The sequence below is a fragment of the Cornus florida genome, unplaced genomic scaffold, assembly GCF_030987335.1.
Source record: "Cornus florida cultivar Cherokee Brave unplaced genomic scaffold, ASM3098733v1 CherokeeBrave_3.0.0_Hap2_Chr01, whole genome shotgun sequence".
NCBI classification, from domain to species: Eukaryota; Viridiplantae; Streptophyta; class Magnoliopsida; order Cornales; family Cornaceae; genus Cornus; species Cornus florida.
Genome location: NW_026775571.1, coordinates 74,232,151 through 74,257,309, shown reverse-complemented (window position 1 = coordinate 74,257,309; position 25,159 = coordinate 74,232,151). Strand labels below are relative to the sequence as shown.

The following is a 25,159-nucleotide window of genomic DNA, read 5'->3' as shown; positions in this document are numbered from 1 at the left end:
TCCACTTTCAAATTTCAACGGATTGAGAATGCCCACACAACCCTAGAGAATCTGGGAACTCCTCATAGCCATTGATTTTCACTGAGGGTGTCAGATTTAACTCTCCTTTTCATTGTCGCTTTCATTTTTATTCGTGTATACCCTTTTACATAAATCTATAGTGGGTCTTCAGTTTTTACGACTCTGATACGATTTGTGGAAGATTGAGAACTTGGACAATGATGGGTGTTCTGTGATTGGGTTTCTGAGTGTTTGGTGCTATTATTTGAATTGGGTATTAATTAGTTTTGTTCAAATTTTAGAGAGAGACTGAAATTTTATGATGAATTTTAAGGAATTATGGACCAAGAAGACATTTTGTCAGTCTTGGTTTGGGGATGTTACTTTTATCTTCTAATCACTTTAACAGGCTTTTCATCTTCTGAATTAGCCAGAAAACGTATGTTTCTCTTTTTTCAACAGGTATGTTTCTCTTTAATCATGTGATTTTTTTTCCTATTTCATGTTATTTTTGTTAGACTTATTTTATCTGCAATTGAGAACATTGTATTACATATATATAATTTTTCTGGTTATTCTCATTTTACTATTAAAAAACTCACTTTTTTTTCCCATCTTGCAATGGCATTCCATTGTTGGTTTTTCATTTTTGGGTTACTTTTATTCAGTGATAGACCTAGAAAATTACGAGGGCTGCATTGAACAACAATATATATATATATATTTCAAACTAACATAATAAAGAAAAAAATATTTTATTGAGTAGAATCAACTTAATTGCACAATTTTGAACCATAAAAATCAAATAAATGAATTTCAATATTATCAAATTTATCTTATATAAGTACATGTATATAGATATACAGAGAGAATATTCGGTAGAGGAAACAAAGGTAAAGACCTTGAAAACTGTGGTTCTTGGTAGAATTGGTCAATCTTCACTAGTTTGTGAAAAAGAGAGACGGTGGATGGGGACAGAGAACAAGAAAACGAGGGAGAGTTAGAGAGAGTCGATTAGGGCCCCAAAAATCTAGTGGGGCTGGTATATGTAGAGGTGTTTTGTTATAATTTAGTGGGGGCATTTTTAAGATTTTATAAAATTATAGGCCTGTCCCCCCACTCGGCACATTGTAGGTCTGTCCCTGCTTTTATTATGACGGAGTATTGTAAATGGTTAACATATTAATATCTAAAACTCTCAACCCAATTTTCCTTATTTTCTACTGGATCTTATTTATTTTTTCTGCCATTTGGGTGTTTGGCAGTCTATTTTAATTTGATCCTATATATATATATATATATATATATTTGTGTGTCTCTGGAATTAATGCTCCAACTTCAGTCTTTTCTAAAATTATGTGCTATTGGCATTAGTATATGGAGGCATCATGATATACCGTAGGAAAGCTCTGAAGGTTAGTTCTCTATACTCTTATGTGTAGCCTTTTTGTGATTAAGATTGATGTTATTGTTGGTCCATTATGCAATGCCGTCATTCTAGTTGCAGAGTTGTGGTACTTGAAAGTTTCACGGAGCAAACTAATGATTAAATTTTATACTCTCATGATGACTGTAGCCAAGGTTAGTTTTTCAGGTTGATTAATTGATAAAAATATAAATAGAGAATTAGAACCAATGGGCCAGTCGCCTAGCGGTATCAGTCTCTTACTTCCTAAAGGGAGATCAGGGGTTCAAGTCTCAGAAGAAACAAGTGTGTGTGAGTACCAACTAGGAAAAATAAAATTAGAGAATTGGAAACACGAGAGAGAGTAGCAAAGCAGCTCCAATAAGGGAGTGTGTGAAAGTGGGCTGATGCTTTATACTCTTGTTGGGATTCAAGCCTCTAAGTCCAACGGATATGAAAGAGATTGAGAAGGAGAGAGGCATTTCTTCCATCCAACCTTTTTACATCTTTCCTAGCATTAACATGAGGATGCACTAGATGAAATGCACTGCCTTATAACCCTTATAGGAAAATGCTCCCCACAATATGGATGTGTTTAGTGAGAGGACATGATAGAGGAATTTCTCGAGTAAGGGATTTTGAAGCCTTTTCAGAGGATCTCCTTGAACTGTATTTCAACTACCAAATGTATATCTGATTTTATACTCGTCCTTGTCTTATAAGCTTCTCCATTGCCTGCTAAATGTTGAACACTCTCTTGGTTGCTTTTACGAAAGCTCCAATGTGGTCTCGGATAACCAGAACCCACTCCCGTTGTCTCATCTCCATTTGACAACGAATCATCCATATGTGAAACTTTGATGCAGGGCAAGTGTGTTAAAACACTTCTCTATGAGCTCGGATACAAAAATTGATGTGAGACTGTTCTAAATAGGAATTGTATGGTCAAATTAATCAGTTTGTATGTAGGTATAACCATAAAAGTCCATAAAATTATGGAGCTAGAGGGTTTCATAATGGTTGAAGGAGAGCTGCATCTTTTGGGTTTATGATAAATTGAAGAAAGACAAGAAGAGTTTTGGGGAAGTTACAGAACTGTGAACTGTACCTGTGAACCATAAATAGGGGCTTGGTTGGAGTTCTAAGGTGCTTGGGTTGAAGGACTGAAACAGGTAAGGAGTAGGGCTTGTCGAGTGGGATTTTCAAGGGCTGAATACAAATTAAGATATTGTCTGCGTTTTTGAAGGCTCAAAAAGTGCAGAAAGTTAAAACCGAGAAGTAGAAGAAGCTTGTGTCCCATCTTGATTTCCTCAAACATTACAAGTTCACTCTATCCCAAGAGCTTTTAAGTGCTACATTGGATTGACGGAATTATGTAGAAGTCTATATGCATTAACTACTACTTATTCTAGCAGGATTTCCTCAAGCATTGCAGATTCACCCTATCCCAAGAGCTTTTAAGTGCTACACTGGATTTAAGAGAATCACATAGCAGTCTATAGGCTTTAACCACTCCGTATTCTAGCAGGTTCTGGACTCCAATTTTATTAAGTACAAAATTTCACTGGTAAGACCCATCTTCGAACTACTAAGATCACAACTAGATAACCAATCTACTGACAAATTAAATCCCACGGTCACTACACGTCTAAAAAGTCTAATAACATGGACAAATATTAATGAATCTGAAGCAACAATAATCTGACTTGAAGAAAACATAAAATATTGTCTCAACAGATTGTTAGATAAAAAATGAAAGATAACATCAGTGCACAGTTATGTTGATCTTTTTGCAATATTTACCTCATTTTGCATGTCGATTATCTTCCATTGGCATCACATGCATGCTCTTTTGACTACCTTTTTTTTCCTTCCCTTTTTTTTTTTTAGCAGTCTATTTAGAAGCAATTTTTTGGACCAAATAGGATAACATGGCATGCAACTATCGATATCATGTCGCATTGATGGATTGTTGGCTGGTATTGTTGGTGGAGACCTGACAAAAAGATGTTTTGGTATAATCATGATGTTTTGGTATAACCATGACTCTACTAAATTAGTCTCAAGTAGAGTCATTACTTTATTTTATTTTTTTGTTTCTGCTTCCCCTTCCTCTCGGAAGGGAGTTGCTTCAAAAATGGGTGAGGGCAGTTGTTGTGAGGTTGGCTCCTCCATAGCATATTATTATTTTGGTTTTCAAAGCTTTTGTTCTCCAACATTCTTATCTTCTTGGTTTTTCGATGAAGGATTGGAAGGGTTCTATTGGGCCTTTTTTATGTGATGAAAAATTCAATGTGGAAAAGATGGACCCACCCATTGAGGTTTTTTTTGTTTGTTTTGTTTTTTTTTTTTCCTTCGCTACTGAGTTACATTTCTTCATTGTTGGCCCTTGTGGATCATAAGATTTTTGCATTGAGCTTGACCAAGACTCAAGTTGGTAACAGGACAAGCCTACTTCTTATGTCATTGAACTGAGTTCAACAATTAATCCAGGTTTTGCCACTCTTAACAAATTGTAGCATTTTTATGGGGGCCTATGTTTGTCATGTACTTATTGTTTTACCTAATAATGGCTTGATATAAAAGGGCCAGCTCAGTGCATGAGGCTCCCACCTATGTCTATCATGTACTTATTGTTTCACCATGGAGTAGGCTTGCGCCGAACCACGTATATCTTTGTGTTCTTTGTATGTGGCGTTTACTTTGGACACGCGGTGGAAACTACCAAGCTGGAGTACGGTAGGGGCAGAGGGAATTTCCGGTAGAGCAGTGAAATGTGTAGAGATCGAAAGAACACCAACGGCATAGTTGTGTTGCCTGGACAATATAGCACTTTTTTTTTGTTTACATGTCCAATATCATCTTATTTTTTATTTTTATTTATGTATTCTGTGATTTTTATACAACCTTGGTACCTTGATGCTATTTCAAACAAAACTGTCAGGATTTGTTGGAGTGGAATCTTTTGGTTTATCAAAACAAGGATATATAAGTTTGTAAGAACTTGCTTAAATGGAAAAGAATAAATGGAAGTTGGAATAGGCAAGTCAAATTTGGCATCAAATGTCAACTGCTAAGGTTTTGCAATTGATTTTGTTCATGGTAGCCAAAAGTGGCGAAAGCAACTTTGTCATAGATGTTTAGGAAAGTTCCCCCCAAGATAAACATATTACTTATAGTTTGAGCAATTTGGAAAGAACTAAAGCTTCATTTAAACTAAAAGAGCATCTTGAACAAGTTGTACCCACTATTTTGTAGAGTTGAATTTAGTTTAATTAAGTAGTAACTTATGGATACAAAGGCTGTGATATCCTCTCCAGCAATAGGTATACTTGAATCTGCCTGAATAGGAAACATCAATGTTAGTCCATCACGCCCTTCGTTGAAGAAACTGCAGCCCTTGCAGCAATTCAATCCGTCCTTAAATCTTCCAGTACCAATCTGATAACGATATTGAATTGGAAGGAAAAAATGAAAATGCTTCCTTAGGCTTCAGCGAAGTAAAGCTTTCCATTGGTAGCTTGTTGAAATTTTTGACTAAGGTGTTGCATCACACCTAATATATTGCAATTTGTATTGATTATATATGTGAACCACCCTTTTGAACGCTTTCTAATACATTTTATTTATCAAAAAATAAAAATTATATATGTGAATGAACTTTTTTTGTTGTTATTAATTGAAGGTTATTTTATGGCATTATGGCGGTAACTTTTTTATTTATTTTGGGTGGAAATAGCCGTGTAACTATTATTTGGAGCAATATATGTTTTCTTATATATATCCCCCAACTTTTTTTTGCATTAAAGGAGTTGTTTTTTGCTTGCACTTTGCAATTGCACATTTTGTTTTTTAAATTGCATTGTTGACACTATAGATGTCAATATCGGGTCTAGTACTTCCGTCTCCGTCTACCAAAACGATTGGAAATATTTTAAGAAAAGGTAGGCATACGACGATGGAGTGTAACTTTAGTTAATTTAGAAATATAGATAGAGATGTAGTGCAGATCAAGGGTCATGAGTTACAAACAAATTGAGCATTTCTGGTATTTAGGCTCAATAATTCTTAACGAAGGAGAAAAACTGGATGCACAATGGGTAATATTGAGTATGTCTAACATTTTGTGTGTCAACGTGCCCTCTAAGATTTAAAGGGATGATCTGTAAAACAGTTATTAGACCAGCTATTCTTTGTGGGACAGAATGTTGGCAACTAAGTAACAAAATATGCATAACATGATTGTGGCAGAATTGTGAATGCTGAGAAGGATGTGGGTAAAGATAAGAAAGGATAGAATTAGAAATGAACACATTCGTGAGATAGTTGGACTAGCACTAATTGGAGGTAAAATTATAGAAAATTGATTATGATGGTTTGGCCATGTGCAAAGAAGACCATTGAGTGCACCAGTTAGGAAGAGTGACATGGTCCACTTTGAGGGAATATGCTAGGGGAAGGGGAAGAACAAACTTAACGTTGGTTGAGTTGCAAGGGTATGCTAACATGTGGTTGGATAGAGTGGAATGGGAAAATAGGATTCTTGTAGGCAAGTAGTTTGGAAAGAGGCTTAGTCGAGTTGAGTTGTAAATTTAGGAAATAGATTGTTCCTCGCTGCTCAGAATTATATATTGTACTAAAAAGTGTTTGTGTGTCTGTGTTTAATAGGATTGAACATATACACATACACACAATTTATAATATATCACAATTGGGCTATATTATTTTTGGTGTCTCCATCCAGCATATAGTGAACATATATCTTGATCTCATTGTTCTTGGAGCCTTTTGTTGATTCTTTCTCATGGATGTTCTTTGGAGCAACCTTTTTATGTTAAGTAATGAATGGTTTAACAGTTTTGGGGTATGGGGTCCTTTCTCTTTCTCTTGTCGTACACTAGAGGAACTTGTGTTGTCTTGAAGGATGAACAAAAACTAAAAGTGGAAACTAAGTCTTCGTGTTACATTCTCTGCAGGTTCTATACTCTCATGGTCTTGTCTACTGCATTATATGGGAAACCAGCATTTAGGAATCTCATTTGCAATGGGCTTATCCTTGCTGAGTATGGTAAAAAGATGAGTAAAAGATTGAAGAACTATCCTCGATGTATGGAAGTCATTAATGAATACAGGGCTGTAAGTCTTATTGTTCGTGTCATTTAATTATTGTTACTGTTCTGTGTTCTATTCAGTAATATATTATTGCTGCTGCTTTTGTTGGTGTTTGAGTATTCTTGTTCAAATCTCTCTTCTTTTTGGTTGTTTTCTTGCATTTCATGATCTTGCTTGTCTTTTTCGTTTGTTTGTGTTTTAAACTACTGACAATTTTAATTATCTGTTATACTGTTATACAGGATGCGTTACGACTGTACCTTATTAATTCACCAGTTGTTCGTGCAGAGCCTTTTTTCGAAAAGGATGGAGTTTATGGTGTTGTGAGTGATTTTCTAAAGTTTTATTTTCTTCTTTCATATTGAGATTTTTGTTTGATTTGATCTTTTCATCTTGTTTGCTGATTTTTAGTATTCCTCCTCCTTTTTTATATTTTCCTTTTTATCTTGGTTGATCGCCAATTGCTTGTATTAATACCAGATAATGATGTCGATGCAGGTCAAGGATGTTTTTCTGCCGTGTTACAATGCATACAGGTTCCTTGTTCAGAATGCAAAAATACTTGAGATGGAGGGATTTACACCATTTGTTCCTATTGAACAGTACTCTTCAAAAGTCATCTAATGTGCTTGATCAGTGGATCAACTCGGCCACTCAGAATCTAGTTCGTTTTGTCTGCAAAGAAATGGATGCATATCGAATGTATATGGTTAGATTTCTGCTAAACATTATCGCGTATTTATTACTTTTTAAAGAAATACATTGTAGTTAGAAGATGTGAAGCCTTTAGATGATTGAAATACTCTAGTATTATATAGCAAGAAAAACAGGCTTGAAATCTCCTTGCCTGTCAAACGATTAATATAGCTTTTATAGGATTCTCATTAAGTATATTGCATGTGGTGAAGAGATGGTATATGTATGAGCCTCATATCCTTTGTTGTAGCAGCATAATTTATTGATGATGTAATTTACGGGTGTCGAATTGCCTGGCCTAAAGAGTCACCCGGTAGCTCATTTAGGTATGAGCTATCAGGTGCGGTCTATAAGTTTACTGTAAATTTGCACAGGAAAGGAGAGAAGAAAAAACTTCATATATTGCATTACCGAATAATAAAGTTACAAAAGATGAGATTTAATATAAAGCCTAACTAGAAGATGAAAGGACAGTTATCTCTAATAAATACAGATAAGTATATAAAAATACAACTCCCTAACACTGCATAAGTTTCATGATGTGTTGTAGTAGCACTACTGTTTGCATTAATTATTTGCTTTTTGTGATAACATTCGTCATCGCATTGAACTAAAAAGCACAGTGGTGACTTGGAAGCATTACATGAACATAGAGACATGGATATGTGAATGTGACATGATCTAAAACTGTAATCAAGTAGACAGCATGGACAAAGTGGTATAAGGATGTTTTCATAGATAGACATATATATTGTTTATGATCGTGATAAATCTTTTATTTATTTTTTATGTTTCTATGTCAATAGTTGCATAATTCAGAAATGCAGTACTTGGCATTTATTGTAGACATAATTATATTATTGTACACTTTGCCTTACAATTTTTAAAATTGCAATTGTGGCAGCCATGCGTCTTCATTTTAATTTTTCCTTTTTTATTTTGGTTTCTTATTTTATTATTATTATTATTATTTTTGTATTTTGGTTAAAAGAAATGTTTGTAAATAATGGATATGTCCATGGCATTTCAAAGGTGCACGAGACTTTTGTGAAGTAGTGTTTTTGCTACATTGATAGCTTGTTGAGGATTGTCAAATTATTGAGTGGCTTAGAACCATCTATCTAGAATTTAATATGTTTTTTTGGGTTGATTTATTTATTTATTTTTTGATAATTAGGATTGCAATAGAAAACGCTCAAAAGTGGAATGCATCCCTCAAAACTCAAAAGCTACAGAAGACCAAATAGGGCCTCTAGACCCTCAAATAGTCCAAAAATTCAACTGTCACCCCATGGATTTATAATTTCTCGTTAGACCTCACAAAAAAGAGTATTAAGAATGGAGAACTTCAGTGCCCCAATAGGTGTCTCCTTTTCTTCAAAGGATCTGCTGTTTTTTCCAAGCCACAGACACCACTAGACAACACAAAGGCGCTACCCTCCATAAGTCATGGACTTGGGTCCCCACTATACATCCTCTCATGCCTCTACCAAACCTCTCAAAAAAACATGTTATGTCTTAGAAAACCTACTTGCCATTAACGGCTGTTTCAGAGGTGGATTCTATAACTGACTAGAAATGTTGTGTTTTTTCAGTTCATATGGGTTGCTTTTCTGTTTTCCATGTTAAAAGTTGTGTCTATCGCATTTATTGCTTTATGTTTTGTTCATTCTTTTAGTTGATTTGAATTCAGCTTTGTGATTGACTAAGTTAAAATATTCCATTAAAGAAAGAAGTAAAGAAGGCCTATTTACCTCCCATCTAGTCTATCCATGATTTGGAATTTTTTTGGGCATTCTGTGTGCCAATTGTTGACTACTCTCCATACCACATATATCCATGGGAAGGAGGAGAACAATTTTTTTTTTTTTTTTTTTTTTTTTTTTTCTAGAAGTAAAATTGTAATTGAAGGGCTCTACCCTCCGCTCTGTCCACAAGCACCACCAAACACACAATGGTGCCACTGCCTCCCTCCAAAAGTCGCGGGCTTGGGAACCCAATGAACAACCTCTCCAAGCCTCAATCATACCCCTTGGAGACGGGCGCATAACCCACCGAATCCTTTAACATAACAAAAAGTAAGCCTTTCAAATTTGGTGAAGCTTCTGTGTTACTGTACCTAACACCATGTTTTGGCGTTTGTTATTCGATAGAATATTGAAAATTTGATGCTATTATGTTGTAGGGTTTGAGTTTTTATTGGTCTGGCAGCTAAAAACATACCCTCAGTCGACAAGCATAATTTTGTACATATAACGTAGGTTATTGCATTTTCACTTCTTACGTTACTAAGTATATCCATACCAGCAATTTCTTTTAGGTGGTTCCTTATCTCCTTTATTACTGAGAAAACAGGATTTTTGTTTCATCCTTTATTACCGAGAAAACTGGACTAAAATATTTAGTTGGGTTTTGATGACATATGGGAGACAGATTCACTGAATTGAGGTTTAAACCTCAGATATAATGGCATGTTTTTACCCTCTTATTCCAAAGTAATACTCATTTGTTTCGTGTTTTTTTCTTTCTTCTGGTTTCTCCTTTTTTAGGGAGTGATGTAACTTTGTTGAATGTATAATAAAGATATTTTCTCATGGGATCCCTTGCACATAAATAACCATTCCCTGTTGGTTTCTGCTATCTGTTTATGAGCTTTGTGTGTATGCAGAAGAAGGTAGTGCAAAATGACATATATTTCATGTTTAGTGCAGATCATATGTTTAATGGGATCCAGTGAGTTTATTCAGAAGGATTTGTAAGGAATTGTTGAAAAAATAAATGGCATTTAGATTTTTTACAGAATGAAATAATTTAGTAGACACAAAGAAAGATAAATGTGATAGTATATTGATCCCAGAGAGAAAATCTCCTTGCCCAAGGCCTCTAGTTTCACCTCACCATTGATGATCACGGAAAATTCTAGAATGCTCTAGAATGCCCCGGGGTACAGGCGCATATTTTTTTGTGATATTTGAAAAATCAAATTTCGTACAGACTCCTATATATAACCAAACAATTTGTTGAGATATTTAAAAAAATCAAATAAGCCATTTAATAAAAATTTTAATTTAATAATTAAATAAGGATATGTCATATTAGCAAGTTAAAACAAATTATATTGGTAATTAGAATTTAAATCCCTAATTTTAACAATTTAAGGATAAGTATATTAATTAACAAATTTAGATGTAGTATTAGTTGCCTTTCTTGTAATTGTAATCCTAAATTCCCAATTCACCAAGAAGTTGAATACCAATTGTAAATATTGAAATCTAACCCCTTTCTTTTCTTGCAAGTTTTCCAAAGGAACCCTATTTAAGAGCCGCATCCACTTTCCATTCCGCCTCAATCTCCATCGCCGTCTTCTGTATTTCCTTCCATTCCAGAGCTGTCTGCCTCAATCACTCTGGTATCGTAAGCTCCTTCAAGAAATTTGGCTTTTACTCTGATGCTTTCCAAGCCCCATTCTGTTTTTGCAAGTCTTCCAGAGGAAACAGACAACAAACCCCATCCACTTTCCATAACAGACCCATCACTGCCAATCATCACCGGTTTCCTCTGACCGTGCCGTCAATCAGCCGAGATCAACATTTTCATTGGTCTCGGTTCATCCCTGCTGCTCATCGCCGGTCATTACTGCTACGGAATAGACCCACTTCTCCCCGGGTTGTTCTTTTTGCCGCCTTGAAGCACTGACCGGTTCAAGTTCGAGGTCGCCGTTTTCATTCAGCCGGCCACTCTTGCTCTGTTATCGTCGGCAGTTCCGGGCTCATCATTATTCTCTGCCGCAGGTGTAATCACTACTATTCTGAACGAGTACAAAGCTCGCCGAAATAGCGACTCTGATAATCGCCATCGTTCGTTGGCGTAATCAACTGCCGGTGTCTTTGCCACTGTCACTTTCTCGCCGGTGGGCTCTTCCTTGCTGTCGCCAGTTCTGTTATTGATTCCATTCTTGCTGCTTCTTCTGTAATTGGAAGTGTTCCATTTTTTTTTCAATTAATTCCTCTATTTCCGATCACGTGATGTTTTTAATTCCGCTAGGATTTCACTTCGACCCCACAAAAGTTGAAATCATCCATTACCTGAGCAGAAAAGTGAAGGGAGAGAGCATGCCTGAGGGTATAATATTGGACATTGATCTTTACGACAAAGCTCCGTGGGACATATTAAAAAAGGAAGATCCGTGGCATACGAGTAGCAAGAATAATTGTCAATTTATTATCTATGTCTTTACCAAGTTGAAGAAAATTGGCAATAAGAAGAGAGTTGTAAGGAGAGCCGGGTGTGGGACTTGGAATGGCCAAAACAAGCCCAAGGAAATTTATAATAAACATAAACAACTTATTGGTTCTAAGAAAATGTTGGCTTTTGAAGCAAATATCAAGAAAGATGAGTGGTCGGTCATGCCAGGAGGTCATTGGACTATGCATGAGTATTCGTTGGGCGGTGTGAGTTTGGATGGGCTAGAAGAAGGTAATGATCAAGATTATGTTATTTGTAAGATCAAAAGAGATGACTCCAAATTTTTGAGGAGAGCACCAAAGCATGCTGGTGAGGTATCCAAAGAAGAAAGCCCTAGTCAAAAGAAGAAGATGCGGTATGATCATGATGAGGCCTCTGCAAGTACTCCTCCACAAAAGACTCCGCTTGCAACGTCTTCCGATTTTCAGCCTCTCCCAGCATATTATGATGAGACTACAAGACTCTTTGATATGCCTAACATCAACTGTTGTGGTACAATAGAAGGCTTGCACCAAATAGACTCATTTTTTTGACAATTTTGATGCAACGTCTTCCGATATTCAGCCATTGCTGCCACCACATGATGATGATATCAGTACAATGAACTCTTGTGATACAGTACAAGACCAAGACCTGCAGCAGATTGAGTCATTTTTTGACGACTTTACTTATCAAAAAAAAAAAAAAAAATTTTTTTTTTTGACGACTTAGATTTCGAAACTGATTTCTTTGATTCAGGGATGGAGGCACGCATTAAGGCTTGCATTAAGGATTTTTCTGAAAGTCTTAAGACAGATGAGCTTGTATGTGTAGTTACTAGTTCTTCCTTTTGTTCATTGCTTTTTGTACACGTGAATGATTGTTTTCTCTGTATGTGCCTATGTGCCTCTTAGATGTATTTTCGAATTTCCTTTTTCTGGATTGGTGAGTTTTTGAAGCCAATATTAAATTCTGAATGATGTCTTGTGAGCAGTGCTTAATTTGTGTTTCTAAATACTTTTAGATACCATTGTTGAAGGCACATGTGCTTGTATTTTTAGCTTTTAGGTTGTTCCACTTGGCTTGGTTTAATCAAGGATGATCTATGCTATAAATGAGGATTGAAATTCTGGGTTATAGGTTGGTTTGCATCTTGTAGGTGATTTGTGACATTAAAATTGATTTTTAAATATCTGTTATGACAACTTAACACAGGTTGCTTCCTTTCATTTTGTGGGTTTTGTGAGAGGGAAGTAATTGACCCTTTGTAGGTTTTCAATGAATCTACTCTTTTACATGGTTTTATTTCATCAGTTTCTTGTTAGACTTTGACAAAGATCCAATCAGACCTTTCCATTTGGCTGTTGATTTTTGGCTCACAAAAATGTTTTCATGACTAATACCTAAATTTTCTCATGTCATGACTGATTTTCATCCCATCTGAAATTTCTTAAATCCTTTGTGAGTTGGTTCACTTAAAATCATCTTCAATTTGAATGTGAACTTGTAGGTTTCCTAATTGATGAATTTTGGAATTTCATTCTTTTTTCGTATTTTTCTTTCCCTCTTTTTAAGCAAGATTCAATGATTTCCTCAAATTAGTAATTTATGTATTCAGCACTCAGTCCTCTAAGAGGACTCAATTGTATGTGCTTTGTAAGAAGGAATGTTTGGGGTAATTCATTGATGCTGTAATTATGAATTTTCGAATGATTGGATTCCCTGCTACTTATTCTTATAGTAATATTCTTGTTGGTTTATGTAAATTTAGTAGATTTGAGACTGCCCTAGAAATTTTTTATGAAATTGTTAGTGCTGGTTTGGCTCCAACACAGACCGCAATTAACGTTCTTATTGGGAATTTGTGTCTAATAAGTGCAAAAAGAGCTATTGGGAAAATTAGGGTGAAAGATGCTCAGAGACCTTATACCATTTTAATACCAAATTTGTGCTCAAATACTGGTGCTATACTGCCTGCAACTGGAGTATTTTGGGCAACTTATGATTTAGGTTTATTACCCAGCATATTTATTATTGCATGGGTTTGGAGTAGGTATGTGTCACTTAGTGTCAGTCTTAACTCTTTATTTCAGAATTTTTCATTCATGAAAGTTGATTATATAGCAGAGTCTTCAGTTAGTGTCACAGAAATTACTTAATACAAAATTTTGATATAGCATATAAAATTGAACCAAGAGTAAACTAACTTGAGGAAACATAACACCACCTAAAATTTGACTCTTTGATGTACTGGGTCTTCTCTTGAAAATGAGTTGTTTCTAAATGTTTATATAACATGTGCTTTCTAAACGATGTACTTTAAAATTTCTCATGAGTTGTTTTTTTTTTTTCATGCTGACTTAGGTTTTGTCTTGATTCATCAATGATGGAGGGAAGCTCAAAATAGCACTTCTCCTGATGCATCAAATAAATTTGCTGAAGTGATGAGTTGCATTCTGTTTTGAATCAAGTTTTCCTTGCTTCATCAAACTTTTATTCTGTGTCCACCTGCAATATAATCATATTGGAAACATAACTAGTGGCTAGGTATATGATTACTTTGCTTTGCGTCAATTAATAATTGATTTTTTTAATTAATTTTTGCATCATATTATCGAAGCTGAAGAAAAAAACATAAACAAATAAACCTACTTTGCTTTTCCCAAGAGGATTCTAAGGTTCTATTTCTCAAGAAGAAAAAAACTTGCACAAATAAAAAGTTTCCACGACTTAGTGTGGGTTTCAGCTGGATTATATGCCACGGGAGATTGTTAGTATTTGAATCCATGTTGACTTAGGTTTTGTCTTGATTCATCAATGATGGAGGGAGGCTCAAAATAGCACTTCTCCTGATGCATCAAATATATAACGTTCTTCGTTTTGCCTTCAAATTTAGACCTAGGAAGAGATGTTTTCTTTGTTTGCTGCCTTTTATGTGAACAGAGCTTTGTATCTCAACTCCCCTCTCGACATTGATGGTTAGGTCACTGATATTTCAACAAAAAGGCTTCACCATGTTCATGCTTTTCGGTGTTAATTAGGTTGAAAGTCCACCGTAGCCAGCATTGTCTTCTGTTGCTTCAATGCCATTTCAAATTATCATAGGGACACATCTACTACAGTGGTATCTCAATAAATTGTTTTGTAGATTTAGATTTATTTGGCAGAAAATGATTTGAAGTCCTAGTGGCAGGCAATTTGATGAAGCAGGGATCTTCTTTGGTAGTTATACCACATCCAACGGATCCCGGCCTTTATATGTGTGGAGACCCACACGTGTGTGAGCTGAGATTCGTCGTTACAAGGTTGAGGATTCTAGCTCAATTTGATGTCTCCAAGTTGGGAATATCTAGACAAGGCATACTTTACAAGTATACAAGTCAAAATCTTACAAGTATACAAGCCAAAATCAGTCACCATTTACTTAATTGCTGCTGCACTGATACTTGAGTATGTCTTGTGAAGATCTTGGATTCAGTGGGTTATGCCTTGGACTTTGAGGGAGTTTGTGGGTGTCTTCGGGCACGGATTTGTGAAGGGCTCAGTGGGGGCATCCCCACACTGAAATTTTATATTATTGCATTTTTTATCCCTAAATTCCAATATGAATTTCAAGATCCGTCCCAGGGTGTATTGACGTGTTTTGGTGCTAAATGATCGTAGCAAATGCTATTTTCTTTACATTTGGACTAAGAAATCATATATATATATATATACACATACATATATAAAGAAAAAAAAGTTATGTTTTGGAACATTTACATTATATACATCATTTTGTACGTGTGATGCCCCGGTGTATTCTCATTCACCACCCTCTAGGAACACACAGGGTATTGGAAACATTTTTCTCTTAAAATTTTTCCATTTTCTAATAAAAACTACATTTCAAAGGGTTAAAGGGTTTTAATGTTAATTGTGGTTCAGAGGTGCACACGAATTGAATTGATGTGATTTAGACATAAAATTAAAACTAATCCAAACTTATGAAACTGAAACCAAATAAAACTAAACCAAATAAAACTCACACCGATACAATCCGCAAAACACCATATTGGATGTGAATGGTCTTATAAATTGGGTTTATGTGAACATACCATTATACCAATAATTCTTGTTAAGATCACCAAATTAAATAAATAAATTCTTTCAATTATTAGATTGCAAATTTATCGGCTTTAAAAAATAAAATTACCAAGGCTCGGTTTTAAAATTTTACTTGAATAAATAAATTCTAGAGTTAGTAGATTCAATATAGTGGAACGAAATGAATTTTTTTTTGGTTGTGGGTATATATTGGAACATATATATGTGCATTAGGGATTTAATTAAATTAGATTGGATTTTTTTACTTCAAATCCAAATCGAACTCATGCATGTGCCTTCAAAATCAAACCATTCTGCACAAATTGGATTGCTTCGGATTGGATAATAGAGTGTTGTTCTAAGTCAACGGGTGCGGGAGTGCGAAAGCAAAAATTAAGCCATATAGAGTAAGAATGGAAGCAAGGGTAGCGCAAAAAGTAAGACCAGCACCCTTTTAGAAGATTTGTATGACTTAGGTGCCTTACTATTTTTTCTGTAAAAAATTATAAAATGAAAAACATGGAACGAAATTTAATGAGTTTTTTTTTTCAAAAAAGAAGGGAGTACAATCAGATTATATAAATTTCAGCTAATTTCAGTAGCTTTAAAATACTTTTAGATTATTGATTTCATGCTGACTAATTAAGAATTTACTGTGGTTTATGTAAATGGAAATTTACTTTATAAAGAGCCGACTTTTAAACTGATAATACTAGTTTTAAAACAGATAATTCACACAAGAATTTATCTTCTTCTTTTTTTCATTTCATTGGGGTAACATTAATAATGATTAATAGAAATTTAAAAAAAAAATTAATTAAAAAAAACAGTGTTTATTTCAGATAAAAAACCATGACGTGTGTTTTTAGTTAGAAATAAAAAAAGAAAATTATAAAGTTAAAAGCGTAATTAATTTATATTCAAATTTAGAACTTAGGAGGAAATTTGACTTACAATATCCGATTTTAACGACTAAAATTAAATTGACCATTGCATGTTAAATTGACCATTGCATGAGTAAATGTTGTAGGAATTTTTTTTTTTTTTTTTGAGAAAAAAAGGTAGATAGTTATTTCACGTATATGATCACATACAATATATATACACAGGGGGGTAGTAGGAAATATTAATAGTGTATATTTATGGTATTAATTGTGATTTTAGATACAAAAATTAAACAAATAATTATAATTCTTTCCCCAGTTTCCAAAAACGTTCCTTCCTTCCTTCCTAAGTAACTTTTTAGGCAAGCCTAATCGCAACTCATTTAAGGCAACAAATATATGAGCCGCCTCTCTTTCCTATTTTTAATCCACTTCTGGCATCCTTAGATTCTCTATATAAACAGGCAGAGTGTATGTATATCTATCGGCGCGAAACAAATTAGAACCTAATCTTCTGTATTTGAAGAAGTCGGGAAGATAGCAGTTCTAACACAAATATTGTTCTAAATCTAATCAAGTGGGCGGCCCCTCTTTTTCTCTTCTATCGTTGATTGAGCCGACTCTCACGACGAAGATTGACGTCCTCGCTTGGTATCAGAAAAAGAACAGAACAATCTACGTCCTTGCTTGCTATTAACCCAGTTCAGATAGAGATGTTTATACCGCCGTTAGGGTTTCGCTTTGCCCCCAAAGAAGATGAAATCCTCCATTACCTGAGAAGAAAAGTGACGGGAGAGAGCTTGCCTGAGGGTATAATATTGGATATTGATCTTTATGTGAAAGCCCCATGGGACATATTCAGAAAAGAATTCGAAGATCAATGGCGGCATACGAGTAACAAAGAATTCGTTATCTATGTCTTCACTAAGTTGAAGAAAATTGGCAATAAGAAGAGAGTGGTAAGGAGAGCGGGGTGTGGGACTTGGGATGGCAAAACCAAAACTCATGAAATTTATAATGGACAGAAACAACTTATTGGTTTCAAAAGGATGTTGGATTTTGAAGCAAATGTGAAGAACGATGAGTACTCCATCATGCCACGAGGGCACTGGATCATGCACGAGTATTCCTTAGGAGGTGTGAATTTGAATGGGTTAGAAAGTGATGGTGATTATGTTGTTTGCAAGATCAAACGAGATGATTCTAAATTTCTAAGGAGAGCACCAAAACATGTTCGTGAATTATCTAAAGAAGAAAATCCTAGTCCGAAGAAGAAGAAGAAAGAGCGATATGATCATGATGAGGCCTCTACAATTACTGCACAGAACACTCCGACTCTAAAGGATCAACATGAGTGGCTTCCAACGCCGTGTTCTGATTTTCAGCCGTTACTGCTACCACATCACGATGATATCAGTACAACAATAAACTCATACCAAGACCAACATGAGTTGCTTCCAACGCCGTGTTCCGATTTTCAGCCGTTGCTACTCCCACATCATGATGATATCAGTACAACAATGAACTCATACGAAGACTTGCAACATATTGAGGCATTTTTTGACAACTGTGATTTCGAAACAGATTTCTTTGATTCAGATATGGAGACACGCCTCAACGCTTTTTCTAAAAGTCTTATGTTTGATCACTCATTTCTTTAGAACTACTTTAAGATGATGATGATCTTGTATATATAGTTGGTAGCTAGTTTTTCCTTTCTGATTCTTTTAATTTCATTGTTCATTGTTGTAACTTCTATGTTGTAATTGATTCTCCATCTAGTTATAAAAGTACGTTGATCCCTCGCAAGATTTTGCCCTAAATGGTAAACTCACAATTAATGGTTCATTGAGTGCAGTTAATCTTGTGCAACAGAACAATTGCAATTGCCCTCCAACTGCAGAACTTTGTTGTTACCTTTGCGATGTAGGGCTTATAGTTTTAAGAGTGTGCTTGCATTTCTACACTTGAAGACGATACAGTTTGAGTGAAATATAAATCAACGAGTAAACTCTATTATTGACATGATTTCCTTGCTAAATACATTCATACGGTATTCCCTTGGAAGAGGAAATTTTTGTACGTAAGCTAACCCACAGGTCCTATAATCAAGCATGTATATCATATAAAGTACACCAGATTAAACAGCAAGCTCGTGGAAGAATAGAGGCATCGCCATTCTAGCCTCGCCCAAACCGTGATTGATATCTGACCATGACATGATCTTTGTAGATGCTGCGAGCCACTGGAAGTGCGTAGCCAGAGACTTAACATGTAGCACGGTCAGTGAAATTGAGCTCATTTGGAGTTGTCAATGAAGAGTATCTTCTCCGGATGGAAAGGGCCACGCAGACTGTGTGTAACTTGGCCATTCCAACTCATCCGGTCCGTGATGCTTTTTTCTTTCACAATGACATCAACATGATCTCTTACTACAACTGCCCCTTCAGGGCGAAGAATCCAACACATTTCAAAAAGAATTCCAGTAATGTCACACCTACATAGACACCAGATAAGTTGAGATAAATAACATTTCAACATGAACTTGTATTTTCTAATTAATGGGCCCTCTGCCCACATAGTGCAGGAATTCAACAATCCAAACCAAGTACTGCTAGAGAGAGTAGAAATTGAGAGATGATCTTTAAGTCTATCAAGTGATATTATAGTATTATAGTCGCATATGAAAAAGAAAATCCTCGACCTTCTCTAAGAGAGCAATATCATTAAAGTTAAGAGCCCATTTAATTGGACCAAGTTATAAATAATCTACTGCAAAATCTATAGAAACTTAAAAGCATTCAAGGAATCTACAGACTTTCTTTGCCTCCCCTTCCGCCATCAAGTAAGCTTAAAAAACAACTTTCACTTTCCGACACAATTTTAAGCTAAATAAATGCATATGAAGAAGAGTTAACAATTTTTTTTGGTCAAACTAAGTACTCTCTTTGTAGCATTTGGATGACTCACTGAAATAGCACCCTATCTATTGGGTTTTATCAAATATTTCAATACCAGTTAGTTATTGCATTTAATAGAAGACAGAAAATTTTCCAATACCTTAATTCATTTCTTCTTGAAAATTATACTTTTTATCAATTTGATAGACCAATTTGCGGTTCAAATGCCAAGCAAAACATAAAGAAATGGTAAAATTCCCACAAGACATCTAAACAGCTCCTAGAAAAATGCTAGGAATTCAAAAACTAACTCGTTCATGCACATGCTAAATAAACCATCAGCATGTATCAAATCATATGTTCAAGGGTATGCTGAGAAGGGCTCACACCTGCAAGCAACAGTATCTTGTAAAGTCCGCAGTTTAAAAGGAAAAGCACAAGATTTCATAATTAACAAATTTGCTACGGTTTTCTAAATCCATAGAGCACATTAAAGTGGATTAATCTAATGATATCAAAGAGTGATGAAACCAAATATGGAAGCCAAGTGGTGGAAAAGACGAGGAAAATGCACACTGGTGGAGACACCACTCTTTGATGCATAGAGTGAAAAATCAGGAACACACAAAACTAGAAAATAGAGAAGCCAGAGAAATCCAATTCAAATCCTTGGACGACATTTTCGTATGTCCTCCAAAATTTGTAATTGCTTACTTTGTGGAGAATCGGTAGTTCCAGCTGCAAAGAAGTCATTTTCCTTGTTATAGTTCAACTTCTAATATAAAATACTATGCTCTGTGGTGGTAATAAATTTAACATATAACACTCTTTGGTTTCCGCTCCCCTTTTTGAGCGTTTTTAATAAATTCTTACTTATCAAAAAAAAAAAAAAAAAAATTTAACATATAACACAACAGTTGGTTAAGAATATCGTTATTTTTTAGGCACACATGGTGAGGCCCTGTACATACTTTTAGCAAATGTCGGATGTATTTAAAGATCTTATTTCAATTAAGTTACTAGCATAGCTATCCAACAATGCTACTCCAGGTTAGACTCAGATAATTTAATAAGCAGCAAAATTCCAACATTTACAAGCAATAACAACAACCATTTCACTAAGTTTCGACAAAAAAAAAGACTAAACAATCATTAAGTATGACTGTTTATAATGCACAAAAGCATATAAGTTAGTCTATAACAAAAGACAATAAACGTACATATCATCATCAGAAAAGAAAAAAAAAAAAAATACTAATAATAAAGAAAAAAGCTTTAGTCTCACCAGTTCATGCAAGTTCCAAGAAGGCCACGTTCATAGATCACACCAAGGGTATTGTTATTTGCATCAAAAGGAACCACATTCATAACCCAAACTGGGCACTTGGAAAGTGCAGCTGCAAAACCCCCTAAAGCCAGCATTCATGTCCATGATATTTCTATATCTACCAGCAAAGAGAGATTTGGGAATACTTCCATAGTACAGAACTCTCCTTTTCCATAATTGATTATCTTCATTTAAGGTCTTGACGGTAGTCCCTTCCACCATGCCGCTTCTAATTCTAGGTGGAACAGTCATCAACCTTTGAGGCCATTTTTCAAGAGCACCCCCAGCGGTATCATGGATATCTGTCACCCTTGGAAGAGGAGTAATACATGCCGCTATCTTCTTGTACCTAAAGAAAAAAAGTTAATATTTTCAAAAATGATGAATTTTTCTTAACTGCTTCATGCAAAAGTAGAAGCTTGGGTTGACAAGCGTCAAAAATCCAGTTTGAGTGCAAGAGCAGCCACTTTTTGCAAAATAATGCAAATGTTAAGTTTGTTTCTAGTCTACCTAGGTGGGAGCAACATTATGTAATGGCCTTTTAGATAATTTTATTTATAGCTTGCTTTTTACATATCATTTACAACATTGTGAAATTACATAGAAAGTAGCTAGAGACTACATACCGAAAAATAAACTTACCTAGAAATTGTGCAATTACGTCGTCTCAAAATTGACTTATGCTCAGTTGGATGCTGATGGACGGGGAAAAGAGATAATTTTATATTTTAGAAAAACAGTTACATGTTGTAATATTTCAAACGTTCTCTCCTTTCCCACTCCTCAGTCAGCATAGCATTTAAAAAGGAACTAGATCGTAGACAAAAGTATGGTAAATGCATCGCACCGCCAACGTTTTGTGTCGCACATTCTAGCTCTTTTAGGGGGGGAAAAGGAAACAAAGAAATAAGGAAGAGACTAAAAAGGTAAAACTAAACCTTAGGAAATTAACTGACAAAAGATGAATAATAGCTTGGATTCTAAAAGGAGTTCTGCTCATAAAAGACTTTTGGTAATGGAAATTTAGATTTACAGGAAACAGCACATGCAAGAGCTGTGTAAGAGGATGCTTTTGTTTTGGCATTTCTTTTACTCCAATTGGACAAGTCAACTTGCTTGTGTGGTAGGAGAAATGTTGAGCAGAAACACCAGTGCTCACACTTTGTTCTGATGCAAAGGATTTGAAACTTTAATTCACTTTGTGCACTAACAATTACGCCCTCATCCTTGTTACACAGTCTAAATGCAAAAAAGTGAAGAATAAACTTACCAACCAGTATCAGGATCAGTATTAGCATAAAAATGGCGAGATTTCCAAGTCTTTAACTTTTGGCTGCAGTGAATGTGATTAGTAGGCTTTTGCCATACTGCAATTCCTCCCCTTTCTTTAATCTTCTTCCAGCAGAGTCGCCTAGCAAAATCTTCCAAACTATTTTGCTCTTTTTGTAGGTCTTGCGCCGTTCTCTCCCAGCCCTTGCAGTTTACCTTCCAATTTATAGGTGGCCCAGACAAAACCCAATAGCCACGAAGGCGCAAAATATGATCAATTTCCATCAGATATAGTCCACCTGGCACAGATATTAAGGAAAAAATTATCAGATTATATGAATGTAATGCAGATAAATATGTGCAGAGCAAACAGACACCTCCCAACACAAACCTATTCATTAAATTTTATGTTGTATTGGTATGAGTGGTTATTTGTCATGGTATTCAATTTGAATTAGGAGTACGGAACATATTCAACAATACTCCCTAGGAATGCCTTAACAGAAAAAGTACGAGGATCTATAATAATATAATAGATTTCTGACTATAAAAAAGGAAAAGAGATGAAATCATTTTATAGTGGTGGTAATATGTGCCAAAAAGAATTTGAAAATTCAAGTACCGTCACCAATCCATTGTACAAGTCATTGTGAACAGTGAGCCATGTCAAAAGATCTCGATGGGTATGGTAACCTGTAGGTGCTAAGTACACCAAGCATTGCAGGAAGTCCTCTTTCCAAGGCAAACTGTACTTGAGCCTCGTGAATATCTCTCGGTGCTACAGACATTGTCAAAATGTTATAGTCTATGAGTGAGGCCCCAAAGCTTGCAACCTGAGAAAAATGTAATTAACACCAAAATTTCCATTAAGCATGAGTATAAAAATCAATTATACAATTTGAGTTCATGACTACACATCGCTGACTATACATATCTCTTTGACAGCTGAGGAGGTGAAGGATGATAAACGGAACAACCTATTTTCTTGCCAGGTCTTGGCCAAAATCAGAAATCATCTCATTTGGCCAGCTGATGAAATCATGAAATAAAAAATAAAAAAGTCCATAAAATGCTTAAAATTAAATTTAATAGTTAATTTATTGTGTGTGTGAGTTCATTCAGTGGCGTTTGTGGTATTGTTAAAACCAAAAGAAGAGAAAACATGTTATACATCTATTGTTTAGTTTTAAGATAACTCTGAATCACAAATATAATAACATTACCTTCTAGTCCTAATCTAATTATCATCTTAACACCAACAAAAACAGAGTTAACTAAAGTTACTAGCATTTTATAAAGAAACCAGAAGTTGAGAATGGACTATAATATTGGATATCATATAGAACCAGGGAACACAAGTCAGTTGAGTGAAGAGGGCATGAAAATTAAAAACTCAAAATAAATTGTTGAGAGGATGTGACGCACAGACCGTGTGAACATATGTCATTTATCCCTACCATTATTGCATGTGCTTAAGTACACCATATTTGATCAAAGCTATCAATACAGAAAGTAGAATTGCTTATACCAAAAAACACAACAAACTGATCTCATCTCATATTCTTGTCGACTTTCCCTCTCTTGCTCTGTATTTTAAGTAGTATTAAGCCTTAAAAGAACCCTTGACAGTAAAGCAGGATGAGCTGAGTGATGATATTCTGGCAATCTCTAGTACTTTGTCATATAGAAATACCACCAGCAGTTAGCTTGAGTGGTATCTCTTGCCACCCACAAAAGAAATGACGCAAAATTCAAGTCTCAGTTGGAATGTGCAAGTGTGCCTTAAGAAAGAAACAAAAACACAAGACAAAGATAAGGCTCAATTTTGAAAGAAAACGAAATCTTGGATGAGGGTAACAAGTCTTTATATGAGATATTGTGGTTTGGTTATTTTATGCTATTGTTGCATTTGCTTAATATAAGATAGATAAGCTGGGAATGAAGGACGATTTCCTCAAAATACCCTTCCCAAGTTTCTGTCTATTTCCGGTGAAGTGAATAGAGTATATCAAACATCATTGGGAAAAGAAAAGGAAACCTTTTTCTACATGGAAAAAAAAAAAAGATATATATATATATATATATATATAGAAGACATACATTTTGATACTCAACTCTATAAACCTCGTCCCAACTACCTGGGTTTAGGTACACAAAAAGGCAAACACCTGACCTAATGTTGGAAAATAGTCATACAATCCCAATTATTTGGGGCCGGTTAAGTTAAAAGGAAAATTCTTTGACAATGTTTGTAAATGGTTCTTCGACAACCACTTGTTGCATACATTAGTATCATTACTTTTAAAGACCTAACAGAACTATATATATATTGAATTGATTAACCCAAAAAAAGAATAAGGGAGGAATAAATATATAGTTGGCAACAAGAAACTAACTAAACAGACCACTTTCAAAAATAAATTGAAAAAGCTGAAAACCTTAGACACAAACATTTTATGTATTGCTAGCTAACTAAACAAAGCAATTAGAATACTAGATTATAAAACCTGAAAATCCTCTGACACAAAACATTATATATAACAATAACTTACTTCACATAAAACAAATACAAAAATTAAGAATATCAAGAACTTTAACAAATACCCAACTAAAAGAAGCACATTGCAGTGACACTCACCCCACAACCAATATCAAGGACTGTCCTTATCTCCCATGACTTCAATGGCACAACCCTCTCCAATTCGTCGATATAACCCTAAATCCCCGTCGTAAATGAAGTGCCACGGCCCGGAAAAACTAGCCGGTCGCCTTCCAATCGAACCCAATTCTGGGCTTTCTTTGACACAGTGAGTCTTTTAAACCGTACATTGTTGAACCAAGCATAGTCTCTGCTCTTCGGCCATGGAACTGGCCTCCGGTACCCGACCAGCCTCGGGACCAAACACCGGAGCCCCTCCGCGGCGTCCGGGCAGTGCCGCTCCCTGTGGAAGCGATTTTCAGTTACGAACAAAGTTTCCCTTTTTGGGTCTTGACAGGGGCAGTAGTCTGTGAAGTTCTTGGGGCAATATGGGAAGAATTGGATGGTTTTGGGGGGTTCTGGTGGGAGAGAGAGAGAGAGAGTGGTGGGTTTCAAAATGGAGGGTCTGAAGAGTGTTGTGGTGGGTTGTGAGGTTTTGGGGTTGGAGACAGTTTGGGCCTTGGAGGGAGTGTGTGGAGGTTGGATTGAAGGAATTATTTTTGTGGAAGCCCAGAGTGTAGGAGAGTGAGCAGAGGATGGTGATGAGAAAAACCCTAA

At 35.4% G+C, this 25,159-nt stretch overlaps 2 protein-coding genes and 1 pseudogene across 4 annotated transcripts; 2 read left to right on the top strand and 1 right to left on the bottom strand.

Moving 5' to 3' along the window:
- Positions 1-14,003, top strand: LOC132301052 (isoleucine--tRNA ligase, cytoplasmic-like). 3 transcript variants are annotated; one of them, XR_009480624.1, is made up of 5 exons: positions 2-462; positions 6,382-6,541; positions 6,760-6,840; positions 7,016-7,226; positions 13,802-14,003. XR_009480624.1 is itself a non-coding variant. In XM_059798354.1 (4 exons), the coding sequence occupies exons 2-4, from the start codon at positions 6,395-6,397 to the stop codon at positions 7,139-7,141; spliced, it is 354 nt and encodes a 117-aa protein (XP_059654337.1). In that variant the 5' UTR covers positions 1-439; positions 6,382-6,394; the 3' UTR covers positions 7,142-8,837. The 3 variants fall into 3 exon arrangements, 2 of the variants coding, with proteins under 2 accessions (XP_059654337.1, XP_059654327.1); XM_059798354.1 differs by lacking the exon at positions 13,802-14,003 and having other exon boundaries at positions 1-439; positions 7,016-8,837; XM_059798344.1 differs by lacking the exon at positions 13,802-14,003 and having other exon boundaries at positions 7,016-8,837.
- LOC132302014 (NAC domain-containing protein 48-like) lies at positions 9,030-12,425 on the top strand. Its single transcript, XM_059799043.1, has one exon. It carries the CDS (start codon positions 11,239-11,241, stop codon positions 11,989-11,991), a length of 753 nt encoding a protein of 250 aa, XP_059655026.1. The 5' UTR covers positions 9,030-11,238; the 3' UTR covers positions 11,992-12,425.
- Positions 14,004-18,705: 4,702 nt separating the features above from the next.
- Positions 18,706-25,159, bottom strand: LOC132274878 (probable methyltransferase PMT19; annotated as a pseudogene).

What these genes read in the sequence shown, in the direction of transcription:
- LOC132301052 (XM_059798354.1), top strand. Translation starts at nt 6,395, where the DNA reads ATGGTCTTGTCTACTGCATTATATGGGAAACCAGCATTTAGGAATCTC. An exon ending in TCATTAATGAATACAGGGCT is followed by an intron (nt 6,542 to 6,759) that starts GTAAGTCTTATT and finishes ACTGTTATACAG; the next exon opens with GATGCGTTACGACTGTACCT. An exon ending in AGGATGGAGTTTATGGTGTT is followed by an intron (nt 6,841 to 7,015) that starts GTGAGTGATTTT and finishes ATGTCGATGCAG; the next exon opens with GTCAAGGATGTTTTTCTGCC.
- LOC132302014 (XM_059799043.1), top strand. Translation starts at nt 11,239, where the DNA reads ATGTTTTTAATTCCGCTAGGATTTCACTTCGACCCCACAAAAGTTGAA.